Raw genomic sequence first — 25,019 nt, 5'->3', positions numbered from 1 at the left:
ATTCCTTGCATCACTACCATTGCTTCCTCTGTATCTGCTGTTGCCTTCCTGCCTAAGCTCCCATCAAGAAAAACAAAAAAATCAAAAAACCCAAGCAAACACCAAAACAAAACCAGTGTTAAGTGAAATCATATTATGAGTTGTGTCATTGAACAAAGACCAAAAAAAATCATGTCATTGGGTGCACAGAGATTTGGATTTCTGGCTGGAAGCTCCACCCAGACTGCTTGTTTGGAACTTTGTGGGTTTTGAATTTGAAGGGTCATAGGTTGGCTTCTGAAGAGAGAGGGATCAGGCTTGTGGGCTGGAGAGTTAGACTGTGATCAGGAAGGGGAGCATTGTTGGGCTCTTATAAGATTAGACCTTTCCTCTTTGAATAAGAAGCAGGAGGATTATGGTTATGTTTAATCTTGTTAAATAAAACAGAGAAGTTGGAGCAAAGTCAATTGGTGGATTTTGAAGAGGACTGCAGGGCTCTCATTCACAGACAAGTGTTCTGAGAGATTAGAAGGGTACAAGGGCTGTACTAGTGACCCAGAGATACCGGTGCTGACCAAGGTGTGTGCCCAGAAAGCGGCTGGTTATGAAATAGGTCTTGGTGTTCCTGTCTCTTAATATAACCAGCTCCCTGTCTGAAACCCCAGCTGCAACTCAAGTCACTTGCAATGAGCCACCCTGAGAATATGCTATATTTACACTATTCATTTCTTAGAAGAGGCTGAGGCAGGAGAGAAACAAAATAATTATACACAGATACAGAAGAAACGAACACATAGGATATAGCATGAAAGACATTTGTGCTGGGAAGAAAGAGGGTGATCTTAGGATGAGAGCAAGAGGGATGGGGACAGAGAAGTAAGAGAGTAGAGAGATGGTGGAAGGGAAAAAGTGAGAAATAAGGAAGATTAGTACAAAACCTTTGATTCATTTTGTTCATCAAAATCATACATCTCAGCTTTTCAACCCACTCTCTACTGAGGATGGCTTTAACGTGACCTTGGTACTTCATTGTTATTCTGAAGCACCTACTAGTATAAATTTTTTTCACGTCTCTGCACCAAAAAGTCCACAAATTGAATGATAAACTTGACAGACAAGTGACATATATTGCATCCACCAAGGAGGGTACAGGGTTTGTCCACATGAGGGATTTTTGCATGGTGCAAACCCTCATTATAGATACTGTACCAGTGTAAAGCAGGACTTGTACTGTTGTGGCTCCCCTTCTTTGAAACCAGGATAAGATGTCCAAGTGCAAGCCTTGTTACATCAATACAGCACATCTACACTTCACTTTTGAGATGACTGCTGTAAAAAAAAAAAAAAAAAAAACCCGGCAAATCCCATGAACTTCTTGAATTTGTATAACTTTGAAATGACCACAGAGAAAGGATCTAACAATGGGCAGAGTCACATTTTCAAAAGAGTTCACAGCTCCCAACAGCTCCCAGTGTTTTTGAAAGGAGCTGCTAGAAGCTGAGCTTTTTGAAAATCTGGCCATTAATTACTGTAATTATTTATTACTTTTATAAGTGCCTTATTGTCTCTTTCAGCATCACTCAGTGGAAAAAGCTGCTTCCATTTAGGGCTACCACCCTTGTTTCTCTTCCTTCTTGTGGTGGGGTGTCTACCCTACACACCCTGCAGGGTTTGATGCAGGCCAGATGGGCCAATTAACCAGCTAATTAAGGAGGCTCAGCTTGACAGGAATAGGCAGGGCCTATAAAGCCCAGGAGCTGAAAGGAGAAGGGGCTGCTGGGAAAAGACAGACACTAGCAGGAGAAAGGGAGGAGTGAGTGGGGGCTGTAGTCACTCCCTGGGAAAAGGGAGGTATTAGGACTCGGAAGAAAAGGAGAACCAGTAGCAGGAAGAAGCCCAGGCTTAGAGTAGTGAGAAGAGACAACCCAGACTACTGAGCTGAGGGTCCCTGGGCTGGAATGTGGAGAAGAGGGCAGACCTGGGTTGCCCTACCAGCCACTGGGTGAGGAGCATTGAGGCAGTAAGTGGGAAGACTTCCTAGGACTATTGAGGAGCTAAATTCCCCCCTGGAAGGGGGAAACATGGATAGTGACACAGCTGGAAGGCTAAGCCATGAAGAGGATGCTGTGGTTCCTGAGGCTGCAAGAGGGCTACAGAAGGACAGGAGAGACAGAATGATGGTGTGTGAACCACAGACAGGGAGGTGTCAGTTTTGAGCTAATCCCCACAGTGACCAGGAGGCGGCACCAGCCTAGTAGTGTGTGGTGCACCCCATGATACTCCTTCTATTTATCTCCTTCATTCTTTCCTCTGCATTTCCCTTCTTCTGTGTGACATGGGACATACTCAAGACTGCATAGCTGTGTCACTTCTGCCCTATAACTTGAGGTGCCCTTTACAATGCCTTGCTGCTGTAGCCTTCAACCTGGACTACTCACAAACAGCCTCCAGCATGTAAGTCATTCCCAGCTACGTTTGTGTGCTGCAGCCAGCCAGCCACACCTTGACTATTACCAGCCTTGGTTATGCTGTAGGGTGACTCCCAATACACCCCCAGTCCCAGACCTTCCCCCCCAGAAATGTGTGTCCTGTGCTGCCCAGACCTCTCCTGCACAGGACAAATCTATTAAATCTGTTTTCCCTTTAAGGGAAAAATATGTTTATCATCTTAAATAGTTATCCAGACACTTCAATTTAAGCACACTGCATTAGATAAAACAGTAAAACAAGTTAATTAATTACAAAGAGATTTTAAGTGAGTACAAGTAATGAGGTGTAAAAATCAGAAACAGATACAAGAAAAAATAAAGATTTAACACTTACTAGTGTCTAACGTAACTTTGCTTTGGATCTAATATAGTTTGTTTTCTCACCACATTCTTTCAGCAGTCATACTGACCAAATTCTTTAGGTCAGAATCCCTCCCCGAGAGTCAAACAGAGAGCTTCCTTTGTCTTTTCAGGTACAGAGAATGTGATGGGCAGGGCAGAGAGAGAATGGTGTTTTGGGGTGTCTGCCCCTGCTTTTTATAGTTTCAGACCCCTCTTGAAAAACATTTCTAGCTGAGATCCAGGAGACAGTCTATATGGAAGGCTAGTCCCTGCTGGTTTTTTAATCTCTTTGAACTTCATTTGTTTTCCCTTTCTGCTTGATGATTCTGTTTACTGCTTAATTGCAAATTTAGGCAACCACACATTCTTTCCTTTGTTTAGGGCAGACATGACTTCTGCTTGAGCAGGGCTGTGGGGTCTGGAACATGTTAATAACATCCTACAGGGAATCTTAACTTCACATGTTGCCACACATTTTAGCAGGACAATATTGCCTAGCAAATGTATGGGTTTTACAAATGATCTCTCACAAGGCATACCTTGTACAAAGATTATTACAATAGTGTGTGAATATAGGTTGTATTCTATCATGTCCAACAACTGTTTTTTCAGTCTCCCCCTGTGACTCCACCTGCTGAAATAATCAGCAATAAAACAATTAATCTTGATATTTAAGGTGTTGTCATTAGGCTTTAGCATCAAAAGTCTGTGCTATGAGAGTATATTTCAGAACACAATCCCAGTTGCCTTTCAGTTTTTCTAAACACACTGTTTCTCATGCTAGAGCTCCTGCCATGCTCCTTCCTTGGGATCCTGCTAAAATGTGTGAGAGAACTGCCCTCTGCAGATGCACTAACTCTCAGCCTCATAAGATGCCCTATGGCTGCTTGACAACTTTAAAGACTTTGAATGTGTCCCCTTTAAATGTATCTGATTTCAATGTCCTGGTGCACTATTTGGAGGGGAGAGGGGAATGGAGAATCCTGAATGAAGAAAAACTAGCCTCAGCATCTGAATTAGGAGGCAGTCATGGGAAATGCAGAAATGGTAAGTCAGTGGTGGCCCTAAGCATAAGATCTGACGTGGGGCTTGCACTTCCGGGGGCCCTGCACAGATTGACAATTTGCAGACTTGGCCAGAGATGCCCCTGACACTGAAAGTGGCAAGTATTTGTCCCTCATAGTCAGGAGGAGGGGACAGAGCCAGTTGGAAGGGCAAGCAGTGTGGCAGTAGCTGCTGCTATCAGTAACATGTCAGGATGGGCAAAATTAAGATCGGACAATTTAAATGCAGATGAAAACTTCTGTCTAAATCATTTGGCTGAATCAGATCGCAAGCATGCTAAAAATAGACAAGTAATTATTCCTGCTCTTCACCTCAAGTCAGTCATTTTTGCCCAACCCTATTATTTTTATTTGCAGACAATTCCTCATTTCAGCCACAAGAGTGAGCTGTTTCCTTCTCCAGCTCAGTAAAATGTCTCTGATGCTTGTTGGAAGTTAACCGTACTCCTTAACAAACTATGTAGGAGGAAACAGGAATGCTATCTTGAAATACAAATCCCATTTTTCACCAAAAGCACCAGTGGTTAGTTCTCTTCGAGCAGTAGATATTCTGATCTTGTCTCCTCTTCACTTTCCTAGCTCACATCAGCATCAGGCTGTGGAAGAGGAGTAACTCATCCCCTTACTGATCAAGATAATGGGAGTTACACCTTCACATTATTGTAGAGCTGGCTGGCACTTCACTAAAGTTAAGATTCAGAACATTGTTCTGTTTAAAGTGATTCTTTTAAGTTCTCTAAAATCTGTGCACAAATTCAGATTGTCTTGAAATTTACTGTGCCTCAATAAGGCACAGGATAAAGTTAATGATCCAAATCTGGGATAATCCAAGCAAGAAGTTCCTGAGATACAGCCCTCTGAAAAAACAGCTTTACTTAAGTTTATGGATGCTTCTAATATTTTTTGTGGACACTTGATGTACTATAATTCTTAATCATTGATCAATAATTTTAATCATAAAATAGTAGTTGTAGAAGTGAATTTACTGCAGTTTTTATATTGCTGATATCTAGCAAATAAAATATGACATAAAAATGTGCCTAGTATTTCGATTTATGGTATGTATGGCCCACTTGAAGTACAAATGTGGCCTGTCATAGCAAATGAGTTTGACATCCCTGAATTAGTGTATAGATATGTTTGTATTTCTTGCTCACTGGGTGGATTTCCTTTGTAATCTGGAAAATGCTAAGGGGTGATTAATGCAAAGTTCTTAAGTGTTGAGCCCCATGTGTATTCTGTATATGCTCCATCTTCCTGAGACAGAAGCTTTTTGTTAGCAGTGTCCGTTGGTTTGTCCCTGAGCCCTACTCCTCCTCATGTTCCCAGCTGAGGCTATAAGGGGCATTGTGTACCAACAGCCTCTCCAATTCCTTTCTACTGCCCATGGTTGAAACAGACCAAACAAGTGTCCACAACTCTAGCTAGCATTCTTGGTTTAATAGATTTTAACATAGTTTTTTCTTAGCTAGTTTTAGTTTTTAATCTTCGATAAACTCCTTACAGATTTGGGGGATCCCCCTTCCTGTATTCCAATGCCTCAGGTTTCAATAAATGCTTCATCTGTGTCCTGCCCTTCCCAGTGAGCAACAACCATGACATCTGCCTGTATTGCCTTGGGAAAGTTCGTCCCCTCCAAGAGTAGCAGCTGCCAGACCATCCCTCACTGAAGTTGTCCTTGTGCGTAGTGATAGTCCAGTTTGGCCAATGTACATGGCAGAGGGGCATTGCTGGCACATGATGGCATATATAACATTAGTGGATATGGAGGTGAATGAGCCCCTTATGGTGTGATTGATGTGGTTAGGACCAGTGATGATGTCATTAGAGACGATGTGTGGGCAGAGCTGACAACGGAGTTTGTTGCAGGGATTGGTCCCTGGGTAGGATTTTTTGAAGGGTGTATGGTTGCTGGTGAGTATTTGCTTCAGGTTGGGTGGCTGTACATTGGCCAAACTGGACTATCACTACGCACAAGGATAAATGGACACAAATCAGACATAAAAAATAACATCCATAAATCAGTGGGAAAACACTTTAATTCCCCAGGGCATTCTGTCTCTGACCTGAAAGTTGCTGTACTTCTCCAAAAAAACTCCAAAAACAGACTTCAAACAGAAACTGCTGAATTAGAAATGATCTGCAAACTTGACACATTCAAACTGGGTTTAAACAGAGACTTGGAATGGCTATCTCACTACCGAAGGTAAATTACTTTGCTCACCCATTCTTACCTCCTACTCAATGGTCGTCATTAGGTCTTAAGTACCGGACTCCACCTCCCCTCGACTCCACCTCCCCCATTGTTCTCAATGCACCTGGAAACATATAAGATACCTCTGTGTTTCCTATTTTCTGTATTACTGCATCTGAAGAAGAGAGCTAAGTCTCTCAAAAGCTAATGTCTTCAAATATTAAATTTGTTAGTCTTTAAAGTGCCACAGAACTCTCGTTGTCTTTGCTGTATACAGACTAACACAGCTACCCCTCTGGAACTAAGTACAGTAAGATTTTAAGTGATTATAAGTCAGAGGAAAGCAGGTCAGATTTGATCAAAAGTAAATAAAAGGTAAATCACATTCCAAACTAAGCTTAACACTTTCAGCAACCTTACAGTCTTAGATGATTCTCACCACAGGTTGGCTGGTCTGCCTCCAGCTAAACTAAGTTTTCCCCTGGGTCAGTATTTCAGTTGCTTGGTGGTGGTGGTAGATGGAGTGGAAGAGTGTACATGGGGATGCAGTGTGTCACAATATGATACACCCTTTGCAAGACTTCAGTCCTACAGGCTTGGCTGCAGGTGGTCTGTGTTCCCAAGCAAACAAAGTCTAGACAAGCTGGTCTCACTTCCTAACAGAGTACTAGTATCACTCACTTGGTGGGAAAACAGACAGTTTGGGTAGGAGTTTCTTTCATGCCTCTCCCTGACAGGTTGGAGAACCCATCTGTACTGTCAAGTACCTGGACTGTACAGGAAGCCACCTTGCAATTCAACCTGCTTAGAACTACTTGCAGTACACAAAGGCTTGCAAATGTCTTCTCTGTAACTTACACATCCAGATCATGTCAGACAACATGATAGCAATTTAATACATCAACAAACAGGGAGAAACTTCAGTGGACAGCATCAGCAGGTACATCTCCAGAGACAAGTGAGAACTACATGACTCAGTGGTTTGGAGCATGTTTCAATGACGGCGGGTTTCCCTCTGTGGGACCTTTCTGCATCTTATGAGAATAAGAAGAGCCCAGCCAAAGCTGCCTAAAGCCAGAACTCCAGAGTTCAGTGGCCAGAACAACTAATCTATGTGTTGTTGCCCTCTGCACTCTTACCATGAGACCAGAGGCAGATCTGACAGGACAAGGTGAGAGTGAACCTTGTGGCTCTCATGTGGCCAAGGCGGTTTTGGTTCACCATCCTCCTTCCAGCTGACAATAGGCCTTTGCATTTACCTTCTGCTATTGTCTGATGTCTTGAGTTAGAAAGAGATGTGGTCCCCCATCCCAATCTAGTATCTTTCCACCTGGCAGCATAGTATTTGGATGGATGACTAACTTAGACCGATCATGTTCTGCTGCTTTACAGTCAGTCCTTAGCAAAAGCAGAAAAAAATTTGATGAGGAAATGCTACACAGCAAAACTGAAGAAATTATCTGTATGGTACTAACTACTAGCTCTGGAAGGTCACTTGTTCTCTGGTGTGCTGGTACTGTGCTACTTTCACATCACCATGTTAACTATTTGTTCTTGTTTAATTCACTTACAGTCATAGTTGCATTTTGTATTTGGCTCGCAATACTCAATTTACATTAGAGATGAGGACAGTAGCACTGGTAAGACCTCATCTGGAATACTTCGTACAGTTCTGGTCACTCATGTTATGAAAGATTAATTCAAAGTGAAAATGGAGAGCCTGTCTTACAGAACTTTACATGGATCAGGCACACACGTCTTCCCCTCTCTAGACAGCCTGTCACTTGATCTTTCCCTCCTTAAACAGGATGCAGGAGGGCTAATTGGCTTCTGCTGTTTTCTAGTCATGTCTGTTAACCCTTGTCTATTGAGGGAGGCGTTCCAGAGCTGCTTAACCTAGTCACCACTGACCCTCTTTGGTACTCAGATGGGTGGTACACCCTATCCCTATGTATTTGTCATTCGCCATGCCTGCACTAAGATATTCATCCACTCCCTGCTTAATACCCACACACTGCAGTATGTGCTTCTCCATCAGACACTCAACATCCATGCAGACTCCCCAACCATAATATGCACACCTCCACAATACATTCCTCCCCACCAACACGTTGTCTTTTATGATCCATTTTTTCTCCCATAATACATATAATATTGTCCTTGTTGCTGCCCCCACTCAAGGGCAGCAGAGAAATAGGTATGGCTTCTTGGGTCTGTTTTTCTCTGTACCCCAGTTAAATGAAATAAAGAATTATCACAGCTCAGTTCTTCTGATCCCCACCCCAAAAAGGATAAACTGGCATAGGCAGGCTTTCCAAACTCAATTTCATCTTGTCTTGAAGCAGCTGTCTTCCTTCCATCGTTCATGTTTCATCTTTCTTGGAGGTACCTACCCTTAAGTACAGCAATACAGAAAGGAGTGTTTGTCATTGTAGATGTGAGTCCTGGGGCCAGAAGCCCTGGAAAGTAGGGAGTTCGCTATTGATATCTTTTGGTGAATAGAGAGAAGAGCAGCCCAGAGCTGCTTGAAAACTCCAGAGGGACAGAAGTTTCATTGAGGAGGGTGCTCTCTCCTGATACCTGTTGGTGAGCAAGGGGAAATGACTGAATGGGCCAGGCCACATTTGCATTTTACTTGTGTGACAGTTTGGAGCATTTTACTTAAATACAGTTAAGTTTTGAGTTTGAGGGCAATAAAATATTGCTGACCCTATTGGGAAATAAAGGGATGAGAGATCTGCAACAAATATGAAAAGAGTCACCCTGAACAAGACTTGAGTTAGGCATAGTTGGTTAATGAGGGGACCATGAGAGGGTTAGAGAAGTTTTTTGTTTTGTTTTGATGAATGCTGGGATTATTTCTACAGTTATAAGGATTTCTTAAAAATCCTATATGAGGGATTGAGGAGGCTTGAAACTGCAGAGAGAATGTAGTTTTCATAAACTCTGATGCATATGTCTCTGCTCACCAGCTAAAGTTGAAATCACTTCAGCTGGGTGAAGTGATAGGAACAGCCCAGACCTGCCAGAATCTGTGGACTCCACCAACCCAGGCTTGTTACCTGCACACTCTAGGCACCCCACCTTTTACCCTTTGGTGGGCTCAAGGCATAACCTTGTTAATTTAGGCACCCCCTCCCTTTCCCAGTTTCTAGGGCTCCGGGTGTGATCTTCTGCAGGTTTGTGGGGCTTTTAAACAGTGAAAGAGCCTTACACTGTAATATAGACTTTAAGGTCAGAAGGGACCATTATGATCATTTCCTCTGACCTCCTGCACAACGCAGGCCACAGAACTTCACCCACCCAGTCCTGTAATAGACCCTAACCTATGACTGAGTTACTGAAGTCTTCAAATAATGGTTTAAAGACTTCAAGGTACAGAGAATCCACCAGCAAGTGACCCATGTCCCATGCTACACTTCTATTTATTAACAGGTACCAAAAGAGAATATATCTGCTAAGCATAAAATGCTCACCACTCCTTATAAGGCAGATGCACTTTTCTTGATGGCCAGTCAAAATTAGATCATCCAGGGCTCCAGCTTCTGCATGGTGTGATTGGCATGATGTTGAGGTCTGCCAGTTCTGATCTTGGGCTGTGTCCTGGAGTTAGGTTCCAAAAAACTTCCTTTTGGACCCGTTTATATAGTTAAACTTGAGTCCTGCTTAGCTATACCTTCACCGATTTTAAACTAAAGTACAAGAAAAGTGATTTTCACCAATCCTAGCCCATTACAATTCTTTAACCAATCATACCCCACCACCTGAGTTGATTTAAATCTTGCAAAATTAGTTATGCAACAATCAAAGAATCAGACAGATACCATGTATCTAAACAATAGAGAAATCGGGACCACAAAGGCAAAATAAAGAATTATAGATTTCATAATCCCAACTGTTGATAAGTGATTCCTTGTCTGACAAAATGCTATCAAACAACATTTTCTTTAAACATCTTGAGATCTGTTTCTTTATCTGGTGATGGTGGGTACTATTAGGACAGGAGTGCCTTCTTAACAGCCTGATATTACATTATTTTGATGCAATTTAGATGTAATGTGAGGAAGTGACTGTGCAATTTAACTCATGGCTGCTGTCTCTCAATCTGGCTGCTGTTTACTGAAGAAATAGGCCTCCTAACAAACTGTGAGTGGGGAGCTGAGGAAGAGGGAAGTGGCCAGTCACAGTTGCCAATAGAGGACTGAGGTTGGGTCTCTTTTTAAGACATACTGGGGTGTTGGAAGCCTTAACTACTAGATATTAATTTATTAATTGCAGTCTCTCAAATTTCTTTTGTCTCCTTCCCCCCCTTTCCTTTTAATAAAGTTGTTTTTGTTTTAAACCCCTGAACTTGATGCTTGGAAGAGGGAAAGTATTGCTCATCAAGGGTGCTTGGGGTTTTTATAGTTTCCCAGGTGTTTGGATGCGGGCTTGAGCTAGCATTTAAGGATTTTTTTCAGAAGGAATCCCTAGAAAATTTAACCCAGTTTTTTTCGCTGCCCACAACATGTGGCAGAAGGGTTACACCGAGTAAAACTCAAGACCAGAGTGAAAAATGGCAACAGAGAACAGTAGGGATCTGATCTGATCCTTTAGCACTATGGTCAAGTTCTCCATTCTGGCCCATTTTCACATTCAGTCACTGTTGTGTCATACACCTCGTTTTGAGGTAATTAAAAACATAAAATTACAATCAACTTTGCTTCTGGTTCCACTCAATGTTGACCTAGCCAGTGTGTGTGTGTTCACAGCTGATGGTTTTCATCTGCTGGGATTGTGACCCGTTTCCTTTTTGTTCTTTTATAAGAATCCCTCCGAAAGTGGCAAATCATTGAGACAAGATGGCTGTAATCTGCAAAATTCAGATACAGACCCAAGGTTTAAGGTGCTTTGGGGTTGGGCTCTAGTTTATACTTACTTTTTAATTTAATTTTGTCCTGGATAGTGAGGAGCCAAAACTCTTCTAATTTAATCTTGTAGAGCTTTGGTCACGAGATGCAGATGAAAGTGAGACTCGTTGCAGATAAAAGTATTGAGATGGAGTAATGTGCTTCCTCCTTCTATGCTTGGGTAACTGCTTGCTTTCTTGTTGGAGTGCCTAGGCAGAATATTTGCTGCCAACACTGTGGGTACAAAAGGAGAGTCTGAGTGCACAAGCAAATTTGAGCTTGTTCATAAAGGTTTCACTTTTTTTATTCATATTCACCCTCAATTTATTGCATCCGTAGATGAGCTACAATGACTTTTGGTGAAAGATCTGTGCATTTAAGCTCCTTCAGAGGTTGCCAAAGCTTGAGAGAGTTCAGATAGCAAAGCAAATAGGTCTGAGTCTATAAATCAAACACACAAGCTTCCAAAGAAGAAATCTGTGGGAGGGGAGCGATATAAAAGTTACAACTCATTTTACTGTCATCTGAAAAGTGCTAATTACAGAACAAAAAATGATAGGTAAGTAATAAGCCTTTTTAGTATGTCAGCACTGGTGTTATGCATAACATTATAGGCCACAACTTGCTGATTTTAAGGTATTTATAGCCAGATCTTTGCCTTCATTTGTTGTATTTATGGTAGAAAAGACAAAAATATACAGAAGACGTAATTTGTGTAAAGACTACATCTAGTGGGGACCAGTGACAGACGGGGACTAAAAATTAGCTCTGGCATTTAAAGCACAGCAGCACAAGTTCAGGCTGTGGGCTCTATGCTACCCCTCCCTTCCCCCCCGGCCAATAACACAGCAGCCCAACCGGCAAAGATAATTCAGTCGGGGGAGAGCCTGTGGTGCCCCACGCCGTGCATGTGCCAGCACTGAGACTGAGCTGTCCGCAGACTCTGTGCCAAGGGCTGCAACCCTCAGTACGGTTAGGGGCAGCCCAGCAGGGCAATTACACACAGACTTTGTGTGACCAGATGGCCCAATTTTATAGGGCAGGGGCACAGGTCTCTGGCTGCCTCTGGGCGGGAAGCAGTGGCTGGGGTGGGGGGGACGAGAAGGCACATGGTGGTGGGGGAGGGGGATGACAGGGAGGAGAGAAGGAACCTATCTGGCAAATAGCAGCAGTGAGAAGGCTCAGGGAGTCAGGGACATGGGGAACAGCGGCTGGAGTGGGGGGGCCGAGTGGGGGGAGGAGGAACCAGTCAGGTCTGGCACACAGAAGTGGTGAGGAGGGAGGGAGGCAGGGATGCTGGGAGCAATGGCTGGGGCAGAGGGGCACAGGGGGAGCAGGGAAGAGAAGAGGAACGGCAAGCAGGAGGAGAGCAGCAGTGAGGAGGGATGCAGGGAGCAGTGGCGAGGGGGAAGAGAGGAGGAAGGAACTGACAAAGCAGAGCACTGCAGCAGGGAGCGACCAATCGAGTCTCTCCACACTGAGATTGGGAGCGGGCACTGGGCAGGCTGAGAGCAGATTCTATAGCAGACAGCATGGCAGTCACACAGGTGGAAAGAAGTGAAACAGAGGAGAATTCTGGATGGGCAGTCTGGTCTCACGCTGCATGTGTGTATGCCTGCCCTGTGTGCTGAACTTTATATGTTCTATGCAAGTTCTTGGGCGGCACAGGAGGTGATATCTGTTACTCAGCTTCCTGGGTTCCCCGGTAACTCCCTGGAGGGAGTCCCAGCAGGGACCAGAGAAGCTGAATAGCAGATCCCATCAGGTGCTGGGGAACCTGCATGGAGCATAAAAACTTCAGCCTTCCCAGCAGAGAGAGCAGGGAAAGTGGTGGCATACACACTCCGTACAGTGTGAACACCAGAGACCTTCTTGGAGATAAAAATAAACAAATGTTTATTTAATAGAAAAATCACAGATTCAAAGACAGATTAGTAAGGAAAATCCAACACACAATTTACACAGAAAATACACATAAAGAGGCAACTTCAGGCTTTACATGACTATAGTGGATACATTCCCTTTTCCAATACAAGTTATCCAGTGCCTTTGAATAGTGTCCCAGTATGCCCTGTGGACAATCCAGTGTTCACAGGTAGCCTCCTGCCTTTGAAACTGTCCCTCAAGTTCTGGATACAACCTTCATTTTCAAGCCTTGTTTTTAAAAAGCTTTTTTCACATTTTTTTTTCTCTGACATGGTGATTCATGGTTATTCAGTGTGGGGAAATTCCCTCTTGAGTTGGTAGGCAGGATGTCTCAGTATTTTCCCCTTAACTTTAAGGGCCTAGCATTTGTCTTTTTCAGGGTTATATATAAATTATAAAGAAATGAAAGGCTATCACCTGAGGTTCTGTTTATGCCTTCATGAACTATTGCTCTCGATTTAGCCTTTTGATCAGCTGTTCAGTTCAGGAGAGCAGTCCTGCAGCATTATTTAAAAAAGGCAACTCAGATCCACAGCCTTTGTGGATAGGGACTACTCATCACTCATTATTTATATTATGATAATGCCTAGAGGCCAACCAAACACAGGACCCTATATGCAAGGCACTCTATGAACTTCAGCCTTCAACTACCTGAAGGGGGTTCCAGGAAGGCTGGAGCTAGGCTGTTCTCAGAGGTGGCAGATAGCAAAACAAGGAGCAATGGTCTCAAGTTGCAGTGGGGGAGGTCTAGGTTGGATATTTGGAAAAACTTTTTCACTAGGAGGGTGGTGAAGCACTGGAATGGGTTACCTAGGGAGGTGATGGAATCTCCATCCTTAGATGTTTTTAAGGCCCAGATTGACAGCGCCCTGGCTAGGATGATTTAGTTGGGGTTTGTCCTGCTTTGAGCAGGGGGTTGGACTAGATGACCTCCTGGGGTCCCTTCCAACCCTAATAGTCTATGAATATAGGGTAATAGACCATCTTACAGGCAATACTCAAAGAATGAATACTTATCATAGGACATAATTGAGGTCCTTCAGAATGATTGCCTACTATTCCCTGTCTTCCTTCCTCTACTGTGTTAGAGTCTTACTCCAGATTATTGAATTAATGGCAAGGACTGAGTGGTGGTTGAGACTATTCCCTCAAGGTGGTGATCATAAAGACATAGAAAAAAAGTCCTCTAAGCGCCTCTTGAAGTATATCAAAGCACCTATAGTAAGTGAAACTGATGGCAGAGCAGATAGAAAGGGAAGGGAAGAGCTGGGTCCCCCTTAGCACTACTGATGCAATGTTAATCTGTTATATGGTCCAGCCATTATGTGGCACCATGTGTAATGTAACTTTAAGATCAAAAGAGCTATTCTTGACAGTATAGTAAAAGCTCTCATAGTGAATGCCTCTGTGGTCTATCTCTCTGGGAAGGACGCTCTGTAGCCAGTCCACACTGGCTATAAGAGCCTGACCTGCAACCTCCATGCAAAAGATGTACATTACATGGTTTCAGAAATGCACATTTCCTTAATTAACAATTCTTTCCCAGTTAGAAAAAGAAGGGGATGTTAACAGGCAGGACTTTGAACTGCAACAAAGCAGTGACAAAGGTTTTGGCTGCTTGTTAAATCTCTGCCAAAACATTTGAAAGCTAGGACAGGAGGAAGCATTTTCATGCTTCAGGCTTTTCAGAGTAAATGTTTATTTGTACTACAGTAAGGCCCAGCGACCATAGTCAAGGATCAGGGCCCCGTTGTACCAGGCATTGTACAAATGACTAATTAAAAACACAGTCCTTGCTCCAGAGCACTCACACTCTTCCACTGAATTCAAGTAGATTGAGAGAGTGATATGTGAAGTCATTCCTGTAGGAAAATGAGATGGGAAGAATGGCACAGTGGTTATTTCAGAGAATGAGGAGCTGTGTTCTATTCATTTCTCTGTCACAGACTCAGTGTGACCTTTGGGCAAAGTTATTTAGACTAGTACAAGTAAATTAATGGTTGGTTCTATGGCAAACTGCAGTCTTCAGATGCTACGTAATTGTGAAATACTATTACTTCATTATAGGAGGAGCCACAATGACTCTTATATTTAAGTTGCCTAACACACTCTTTTATTAAAAAAACAAAACCAAAAACACTTGCAACTTTTTTTTTTTTTTTAAAAAGAATGCTAACATATTCATGGTTTGCAGCAAGACTTTGAAATTTGGCAGTGGATAGTCTTGATTCTATCATTTCCCATCTCTGTTTCACAAAGCACATTGATGCCAAAAATCCCTCAGGATTCCTTTAGAGTTGTGCATATACGGCCTTGATGCCCCACTTCAGCAGGCCACATACACCGCAGAACTTCCTGACAGGACACACACAAAATGAATTCTCCTCCTCTCCGTTTCTCATCAAAATATCTTTTGGCCAGGTGAAGGTGCACTGCACTGGGAGCCAGCAGTACTAGATTCACTTCTACTAAGTAATGTTAATAATTCTGTGGCCTTCACAATCCTCATTATTAAGTCAGGCCTTGCAAGCTGGGAATAGAACCCAGATCTCTAATAAGGCAGACTTGAGTCTCAGTGAATAAGCCACTGTGTCTTAGAACCAGTCCACCAAATATTTGTCTTGGCAATCCTGTTTGTAAAGTGAAGCTACTCCTAAGAAACCCATTGTTTTAGTGTGAGATGTGTCTTTTGCTAGTGGATGTTTCACAGATAACAGCCTTTTCTTGCTGACAGCAAGTGTAGTTTGACTTACGTTTAACATGCAAAAGTTAGGAACTGCTTGATTTAAGGTTACTTGTGCAACATTAATTCTATTCCTTTTCATGTTTGCATCATAATACAATCTGTAATTATATGGTCACATACTATTTTTTCATGGGACTGCTTCCTTATTCAATGTACAGGATGGTGTTCAGGTAATTAATCAGGTTGTGTAGCAAATTAGGCTGTAATCTGTAAGACCACTGCCTCATTCATTCTAGAATTTGGAAGGCGTATGTAGAATGAACAAAGCCCTTCATTTTCAGTTTTTATTTTGTCTAAAAATTCCTGGGAATTTATCAGTGTTTCTTAGAAAAATTTAAAAATGGGTGAAAATCAGTGGAAAAAAATTAACTTAATAGTTTTCTGAGTTAATAGTGGGAGATGGAGGACAGAAAACAAAAGGAACAAAGAGAAAAATAAGTTTATTGCAAGTAAAAACAATTTAATGCTGTTTATTTCATGAACTATACATTAACAGCACATACACATAGGCATATGCATGTGTATGTGTCTTCTACTACCTTGCTTTCCTTTGACAGACTCATATTTACACTTAAGTTAATTTTAATAAATTAGTCTATCTACCTAATGCCACATGGGATAACAGATAGTGTTGAATGTTTTGTTTCAGGGGAGGCATCAGCCCAGGCTCCCTGGCAGACACTTTCCATGGTTTGGGACTTTAATCCCTCAGATATCCAGAGTGCTCTGCAAGGTTTGACAAGACTCAGCCAAGCTGATCCAGATAGCCCCAGCATGGCCACAGCAGTTCTGGTTCACAGATCTACTGTACCTATTAAACTCTCAATTCAAGACCTTACCTCTGCTCCTGGACCTAGTATAGCAGAACCAGAGAAAGATCCTACATCTGGACCTGAAATCCCTTCACCTCACAGCGTGACACCTATCTGGCAAAATGGACAAGGTTTTCCCAATGATTTCACAGATCAATCATTCCTCACTATTCCTCAATACCACAGATCTTAGATAATTTACTAGAACTAAAGCACAATAATCTTCTTCGAGGAGTGTCTCTGTGGGTACTCCACTTTAGGTTTCTGTATGTCCTGCGCCTGTAATCAGAGATTTATGGTAGCAGCGCCTGGTTGGGTCACACGTGCATTGCCTCAGGCAGTTACAAAGCACTGTGTGACCAACCGTTCCTCAGTTCCTTCTCTACCACCTTTGGCTTGAGTTGGAGCCCTAAGCAGCTCCTCTGCTCTCTAATTAGTACATAGATACTGGATAGTTATTAGTTAGCAGTTAGATAGTTAAACCTTCCCTTCCTGTTCACCGTAACTTTTTTCTTTTCATTAAAAAAATAAAATAAATTTTTTTCTAAGTACTATCTCATTAGGAAAATAAGTTTCAGTTATTGTTTTCCCTGTTAATATAGTTTTTCATCATCCCTCTTCCTCAGCTCAGGGTAGAAAAACTCCCTGGCATATCCTGCTCTCTGGGATTCAAGTGCTGCCTGATGTGCAGGCTCTCTATACCTGTTTCAGACAGATATGCACAGTATGTCCGCTGCCTCGGCAAGTCACATATTCCACAAAAGTGCTTGCATTGCCATAACCTAAAGGCCAGGGCAAAGAAGGTGAGAAACCTAATTCAAACTCCTTATGATGGAAAAATCCTTGTGACTAGCTTCGGACCCCGAGTCAAGGACCCCGTCGGCCAATGGTCACCATCAGCAGCCTCTGACAGAGTTCTGCCACAAAAACTTCTACTAAGGAATCCTTGCTAAAAAGGTTACAAAGAAGCATTCTCAAACTTCTCCACAGAGAGAACCCACTAAGAAAAAGTGCTCCTCAGCCACAGAGACTTCTTCTGTACCGCTGGCACGGAGCACATTGGACTCTGAGATGCCAGGACAGTCTGGTTCTGCGGTACCCAAAGAGCTGAAGACCCTAAGCTGGCAAGCTCTGATAAAGGCTCAAAAGGCAAAGCAAAGTCCTCAGCCTCAGTACCTACAGAGCCAAAAAGACACTCGGCACCCAGCAGCTCAATCTTGTGGAAGTCTGTGGTTCCACCTTCAGTATCTACGGTGCATAGCACAAAATCTTCAGCACCGATGACAGCAACTCACACATTGGCATTGACAGTTACACTGACATCAGTACTGTCCCTGCCGGTACCATGCATCATGGTTACATCTATTGGTGTTCTCCACAGAGATGCAGTCAACTATAGAGGATCTGCTGTCTGAAGGCCCAAAACTATTTGCGGCAAAAATTGATGAGTCTTCATATTTTGAAAGATTCAAGAGCAACTCTGAAATTGCTGGGCATCTATATGCCGGCAAGTAAAAAGAAACAAGGCAGGTATTACACACACAGATTCCACCCACCTTATGCACAGACAATATGACCAGTGTCGTAAATAGAGACAAACTAGGCGATGACAAACAACAAACCAGCCTTCAATGTGTTGGCCCAATCCTGTTTTCATGAAAGAACAGAGCCACAAACACCCCCCTCTTCCTACCAAGAGGCACTTCAGCCTGACACATTGTAACTTTAATCAAAAGCTAAAACCTCAACTGACTCTTATTGTTCTACCCTTTGAAATGTTGCATCAAGTGCAGATGTGGGTGCTCAGGGTGTTGCATGGCTCAAGACTCTGGACTCAAGTGCATGACCAACAAAAGTGGAATGTGCAAAAGGATAACACACTTTAAAGTACTTACTTTGGAGTTGTTTGTGATAAGTAACTTCCCAGTTTTCAGAAACTTTAGTAGCAAGGCAGTACCTGGTGGAATGAGCAGGGCTCTGGAAGTGAAATGGTCCTGAGTTCTAATCCTGATTTTGCCAGTGGTTCATTGTATGGCCTTGGACAAACCATTGCATTTTCATATCTCCCTTCCCTATCTATAAAATGAGGATAACAATAATACCCCCAGTCTCTCAAAAGTGTTGTGAGAATTAATTAATGTCAGTACATTGCTTTGAATGTATAAAAATGCTCAGAGTGGCATAGCTGGGCATGGCACAGCTGGGAGGCGGTTGCCTGGCTGTGGGGGTGAATGAGGGCAGCAGCGGGCAGTGCCACAGATGTGGAGGTTATGGGGGAATGGCATGGCTGGGGGGATGGCAGCCTGGTTGTGGGGTGGCATGGTTTGGGGAAGGGGGTTGTGAGGTGTCACAGCTGAACAGGGGGCTGCGGCACGACGGGGGTCTGTGGGATGGCATGGATGGCCTGGGGACTGTGGAGGTTGGAGCACGGCTGCGGGGAGGGGTTTGGAGCGGCACGGCTGGGCGCTGGTTTAGGGCTGCGGCACGGCTGGGCGCTGGTTTAGGGCTGCCGACGCTGCCCGCTGCTCCGGACCGGGAGGGTTTCGAGGGTAGGAAGCCGGGCAGCTTGCGGGCAAGACGGGGAGATGAGCTGAGTGCGCGAGGCTAGGGCTCCCTTCCCGGGGGCGGGGATGCGGGCGCGGCGGCTCAGGGGACGCCGCCTCCCGACACACCCAGCAGCGCTGAGACCAGGAACAGGAACAGGCGCTCCCGCCCGCGACCCGCCTCTGCACTGCAGCAGCAGCAGCAGCTCAGACAGCTCAGCTCAGCTCAGCTCGCTGGCACTGCCGCACCCGCATCCGCCCAGCCCCGCAGCGCCCGAACGGCCCGGCCCGGCCCGGCCCGGCCCGCAGCACCATGTCTGTCTCGGAGGAAGCCGACGGACTGGGGGTGGCCCGGCCCCACTACGGCTGTGAGTACCGGGCAGGGTGGTGCTCGCCTTCGGAGGCCGCGGCTACCCGCTGCGCTGGGCCCTGTCTTCGCGCCCCGCTGTCGCTGCCTGGGTGTCTCGGGCCTGGCGCGGGGCGCGGAGATGGGGCTGGGGCTAGTCGCAGAGCGCGTGCGCGAGTCGCGCTGTGCGCGGCCTGTGTGTGTGGTGTGGACAGGGTGGAGTCCGCCAGGGCTGGAGGACGGGGACGGTTTGATTGCAGCGATCCCGTCTGACTGAGGCGCGGTCCGCAGCGGAGCGGAGCGGAGCGCCGCAGCGCCCTCCGCATGGCGAGAGCGTGGTGTGATCTCGAGCCCAGCTGGTCCTGGCGGCCACCTTTGACTGGGCGCCTAAGGGTGCCTTGGGACGGTCACGGGAGGAAGTCACAGCGGCCGCAGCTGCCTCGTGTCTCACGTAGAGTTAGCGCTGGCAAAGCCTTGCTCGCTCAGAACGAGCCTAGGTCCTCCCTGCGGCCTGTGCGGGCCTGTTCCTCGCAGAACTGGGTCCTCAGGGCTTTACTAGGAACGTTTGTTTGACCCTCGTGTTGGGGTTTCTTCTCTTTTCTTTGGGAGCCTGTCCCGTGGCCACATTGATCTGTAAAGAAACTTTTGCTGATGGTCTGTCTAAATGTATGTTGTCTGAATTCGAACATCTCAATTAATCTTTGCACATTCACGTTTTTCTCTCTTGTATTTCTTGAACAAAAAATATCTGGTTAGGCAGCTGCTTCCTCATTTTTCTTTATGAGCATTAATGTGTTGTTCATTATTTACATATTCTGTAAAAGACAGCTGAAATATGCAAAAATATCAATCTACAAATGTTAGAGAGGCCAGGTGGGTGAGGTAATACCTTTTATTGGATCAGCTTCTGTTGGTGAGAGAAAAAAGCTTTGAGCTTACACAGAGCTCCTCTTCAGGTCTAGGGAAGTATACTCAGAGTATCACAGCTAAATTAGACCTGAAGAAGAGCTCTGGGCAAGCTCAAAGCTTTTTTCTCACCAACAGAAGCTGGTCCAATAAAATACATTACCTCATCCACCTTGTCTCTGTAAGCCTGGGACCAACATGGCCACACCACTGGAGAGGAGAGGAATGCCAGACAGCGCTTGTAGACAGTGCATTCAATGATCTTAGAGATGAGATGGAGCAGTAGTTATATTGTCTAGGGAAAGAACTAGAGAGTGAGAGGATAAGGGCAGGAATAAGTGGACATTAGGGAGATCAGTGGATGGGATGGGGTCACTGGAGTAAATGAAAGGGTTAGCAGTAAACAGAAGATGAGAAACTTCTGTGTCTGTGATGGAGAGAGAAGGGATAATCACTTTTTGATTATTGTGTTTACTTTCATTGTAGTGGACAATATGACTGGCCATCAAGCCAATGCAGGACAAAGAAAATTTGGACCCAGTTTTAACCCTGTTTGTTATAGTATGGCATCATGATGAATAAGAGCAGTGTAGAGGCACTGTGGTCTAGTAGATGGGACTAGACAGGGAATCAGGAGTCCTGGGTTCTTTTTCTGGTTCTGCACTGACCTGCTTGGTGATCTTAGATGAGTTACTTGGTCTCTCTGTGCTTCTGTTTCCCCTTCCACTCTTTGTCTTGTTTATTTAGACTCTATCTTACTATATGTTTGGGAGCCAATTATGCTAGGCATTTTACAATCTCCTCTATGGCCTCTAGGCACTATTGTTATGCAAATAATAATAAAGAATATGCTGTGTGCACTGATACGACTCTCTTTTGGCAAAACTCCTCAGCATGATATATATTTCTGTTCTGGGATATCTTTTGCATGTTACACATTTTACTGTGGAGAGACTTGCGAGGTGGTGAAGTAATTCAAGGGTTGCCTGTATACCTGCATATCAGGTGCATTGAAGACTGACAGTGTTTTTGACTGTTTGCAGCTGTCTTGGATAATGAGAGGTTGACAGCAGAGGAGATGGATGAGAGAAGACGTCAGAATGTGGCTTATGAATATCTTTGTCACCTGGAGGAAGCAAAGAGGTATGGAGGAGAGGATTGAAACTATTGGGATATCAAGGTATTGTTGTACCTGCTTATGGGAGTATTTGGACATAACTTAGTTCTTGACTGTATTGCTAAGTGGCTATATGAGGTAGGTAGCTAGAAAATACGTATACATTGTATAATGGGGAGAGGAAACTGTGTGTGAGATCAGTGCAAAAACTATGTTGATGTAATTGGCTTATCCTTTATGCATATGTAATTTAAAAATATTGTATGTGTAAAATGTTATACCTTCACTATAGGCAGAGAGAGTAGTGACACAGGTAAGGCTGCCTGACACTTCCCACTATAATCCCCTGTTTTCAGTTGCTTGTAACTTTGCCAAAATATGACGGTTTTAATTTAAATTTTCCATTCTGTGCCTCAGCCTCAAGTTTTGAAGAACAAGATATGAGAAAAATATCAAAACATTTTTTCCAACCATTTTTGAACAATTCTAGTGCTTCTATAGTTTGGTGAAAAAATTGGAATTTGGCAGGTAATTGGTGTTGGGATCAGAGAGATAGATGACTGTTGTTGCCTACATGAAAACCTAGCCATATTTGACCAAGATATAAGCCACAGGAAATTGCCATTTGCACATCGCAGTAGAACTTGTTCTGCACGTGCTCCTTAATTTTCTGAATGTTCCAACTGTATATGTTTCCAAGCTGAGTTTTATGAGTCCGGCTGCGTTTCTTTCTCCTTCAAAATGTTCTTTAGATTAGGAAAAAGCACACTGAGCTGGGAGCCAGGAAATTGTGAATTTAAATCTTACCTCTTCCAGTGACTGGTGACTATTTCGGAGGACAAGATCACTTCTGGAAGAGCTGGGAGTAGAACCCAGGGCTTGAATATGGCAAACCTAAGTCTCATCTCTGCCTTTTCAAAAGAATCTGCCATGATTATATGTTTGGGTATGCGCTCTGTGAAATGGGGCTACTTCTGTATATATAACTTATTGTTTCAGTGCAGGATGTATTCCTTTCTAGTGACTGGTTCACAAACAAGGCAATATGATAGTACTTCAGCTCCAGTGGTAGAGATCTAAGCTGCAGTGCTGAAGATCCCAGGTTCAAACTCTGCTGAGCACTCATTCAATGATGGTTGCATGTTATGGAATTTGTTTTTCAGTTTACTTTTTTAAAAACTTGGAAAATTCCATAAAAGTTAGGTAAAAAAAGTCAAGGTTGCAAATTCAAGTACTTAAAAGATAGAAAATGCCATTATTAAAGTTGCCTATGTAAATTTAATTTGATCATATGTGTATGCATGCATTATGATACAGTTGCTACGTAATCCCATACTGTTTTTTTCCACAGGACCCCAGCCTTATTCAATGTACAGGATGTATGGTGCTCACTGAATGAGGCAGCTGTTCAGTATTTTGTGGTATCCTCCACATACAGCCTCATGTTTATTTATTGCTTACCATCCAAACCCTGCATGAGTATGGAATTTATTTTAGCATGAGCTCTTCTGGTTTTTTTTTCGAGTGCTTGCTCATGTCTATTCCCAGTTTAGGTGTGTGTGCTCGCCACATGCACCGGTGCTGGAAAACTTTTTCTCTTAGTGGTACCCATACTATCCAGCTCTAGCATCCCCTGCAGTGGCACGCACATGCGCCAGCATATATAGGCGCCACCAGCTCCCCCTCCCTCTCGGTTCCTTCTTGCCGCCAGTGATGGTGCTGGAATGCTCTTGCCTTCGCAAGTCTTCTCTCAACCTCCCTAGTGGTCTGTTCATCGTTTTAGTGTACATAGTTACTTGTTTCAGTTACAATTAGTCCTAGTTTGTTAGTAGTTAGAATCCCAGAGTCAGGGCATGCCCTGTTTCCTGGAGTTTAAACCCTGCACTTTGTGTAGGAAGCTTATGCTGAGGAGCAACCCTCATCAAAGTTGTCTAAAGTGTCTGGGGGAAGCCCACGTCAGCGACAGCTGTAAAATCTGTAAAAGTTTTCGTCCGAGGACCAAGAAAGACCAGGATATCCGTCTCTGGGCCATCCTGATGAAGTTGGCCCTTAGACTGGCCTCGGGCATGGCAGATCGGACTCGGCACTGAGCACGATGGCTTCAGTGCGCAGTGCCCCTCCGACGCTCGCTTCAGCTGCCTGCCACCGATCTCCCTCCCCAATTCTGAAGAAGAGGTCCAAGAAGAGCTGTTCAGAACGGGGATGCTCTCCTGTGGAGAAGGCTAAGGGGGACCTGGCGAGACCTACGTTGGGCCACCAACCCTCTCCGCCTCAGAAGGGTCCTTTGCCTCAACGAGTGTTGACCCTAGCACCGGACCCTCCACTGGCTCCGGGTAGCGATAGAGGCCCTCATCATTTAGTGGTGCCGTTGACTCCAGGGGCCTTCCAAGCTATGAAGGACTTCCTGACGCTGCCGGTACTGCAGACCGCAAGGAACAGCAGAGTTCTGTGCCAAGATCCAGCACTGACGTCTCGGGGCAGCTTATCGAGGGACAGATCTGATTGACAGTCTCCATCACCAAGGCACTGTACACTGGTGCGCAGGCAGTTCCCGAAGTCAAGGCCATGCTCTCTGGGTGATAACACCACCAGATTGGGCTCCCACTGCCATTCTCCAGAGAACCGGCACCGAGCGGAGCACCGCTATGGAGCAGAGCGATGCAGATCGCCAGACTCACGGTATATTTCCCTAGCACTGACCCATTCGCCTAGCACAGTGGTTGCCAACCTTTTTGGCTCGAGGGCCACAGATATAATTTTTACAACCCTGAAGGGCCACCGGTCTCTGCCAGCAGGCTCTCACCTCCCTGCAGCCAGATGGAAGGAGTTCAGTGAGGAGGCTGCCTCCTCGCTGCAGCAAGGAAACTGCATGGGTGCTGTAGCTCCATGCACTCCACCTGGGTCCCTAGGCAGTGGCTCCCTTCTACAACCAGGGGGACAGAATATCACGGCTCCCCTCCCTCTGGCTCCAGAAGGGACCCCAGCACCTAGGAACCCAGGCAGAGCACATTGCTGTGCTCCCTGGTACAACCAGGGGGAGTGGGAAGTGCCGATCTCCCATTCCCTTGGCTGCAGCAATGAGACTGCACCTGTCTTTTGGCCCCATGGAAACACACTCTGCCTGGGTCCTTAGGCAGCGGCTCCCTTCTGCAGCCAGCAGGAGAGGAGCTGTTGGCCACTTTGAAAGTCCCCGCGGGCCACAGGTTGAGAACCACTGGCCTAGCCCATACAGGAAGCCTAAGGACAAGTCCCGGTCTTGGCATCCAACGTTCGGGCTCCTTATGCCACTCACCAGTGCAGGCGCCTCAACAATGTGTCTCGCACAGCACCATGAGGTATTCGGGGACAGCACCACCATGGCCGTTGAATATCAGCACCTCATCCTCGGACAACGATGAGGCTGCCCAGACCAGGCAACCCCCGGTTCCAGTGCCTGGTTTCCCCATGGTACAACTAATGACGTGGCTGCAAGGCCAATGGCCTGGACTGTGGTTGTACTGGTGGGGGTTTCTCCCTGGGATCCCGCAAACCGGCTGTGCGAGAGGAGCCTCGGTACTGTGGTCTTCCATCCCTCAGAGCACGGCACCGCACTTGGACTCTGGACTTGGATGCTGACCAGGAAGGTTTGCACGCCTCGGGCCCCGTGGATTCCACCCCACCCAGAAC

At 44.9% G+C, this 25,019-nt stretch overlaps 1 protein-coding gene and 1 long non-coding RNA gene across 3 annotated transcripts in view; both read left to right on the top strand.

Moving 5' to 3' along the window:
• The window catches only part of LOC137157959 (uncharacterized), a 37,034-nt gene extending 20,033 nt beyond the window's left edge, over nt 1-17,001 (top strand). Inside the window, exon 3 of the long non-coding RNA XR_010921262.1 lies at nt 16,279-17,001. This is a non-coding gene — a long non-coding RNA (uncharacterized lncRNA). The remainder of the gene's footprint in view (nt 1-16,278) is intronic.
• A 1,955-nt stretch (nt 17,002-18,956) lies between these two features.
• Nucleotides 18,957-25,019, top strand: part of IQGAP1 (IQ motif containing GTPase activating protein 1) — a 146,133-nt gene continuing 140,070 nt past the window's right edge. The window contains exons 1-2 of one of the 2 annotated variants that reach the window (XM_067555378.1): nt 18,957-19,352; nt 21,280-21,379. In XM_067555378.1, coding sequence (XP_067411479.1) covers nt 19,298-19,352; nt 21,280-21,379 — 155 coding nt within the window. In that variant the 5' untranslated portion in view covers nt 18,957-19,297. Of the gene's footprint in view, nt 19,353-19,891; nt 19,997-21,279; nt 21,380-25,019 lie in introns of those variants that run through there. The other variant, XM_067555379.1, reaches the window with a different exon arrangement.

This window comes from Emydura macquarii, unplaced genomic scaffold, assembly GCF_026122565.2.
Source record: "Emydura macquarii macquarii isolate MOO-44397 ecotype Brisbane River unplaced genomic scaffold, CSIRO-AGI_Emac_v2 contig_1644, whole genome shotgun sequence".
Lineage (NCBI taxonomy): Eukaryota > Metazoa > Chordata > Testudines > Chelidae > Emydura > Emydura macquarii.
The sequence above is the reverse complement of the archived record's forward strand: the minus strand, read 5'-3'. Positions and strand labels throughout refer to the sequence as shown.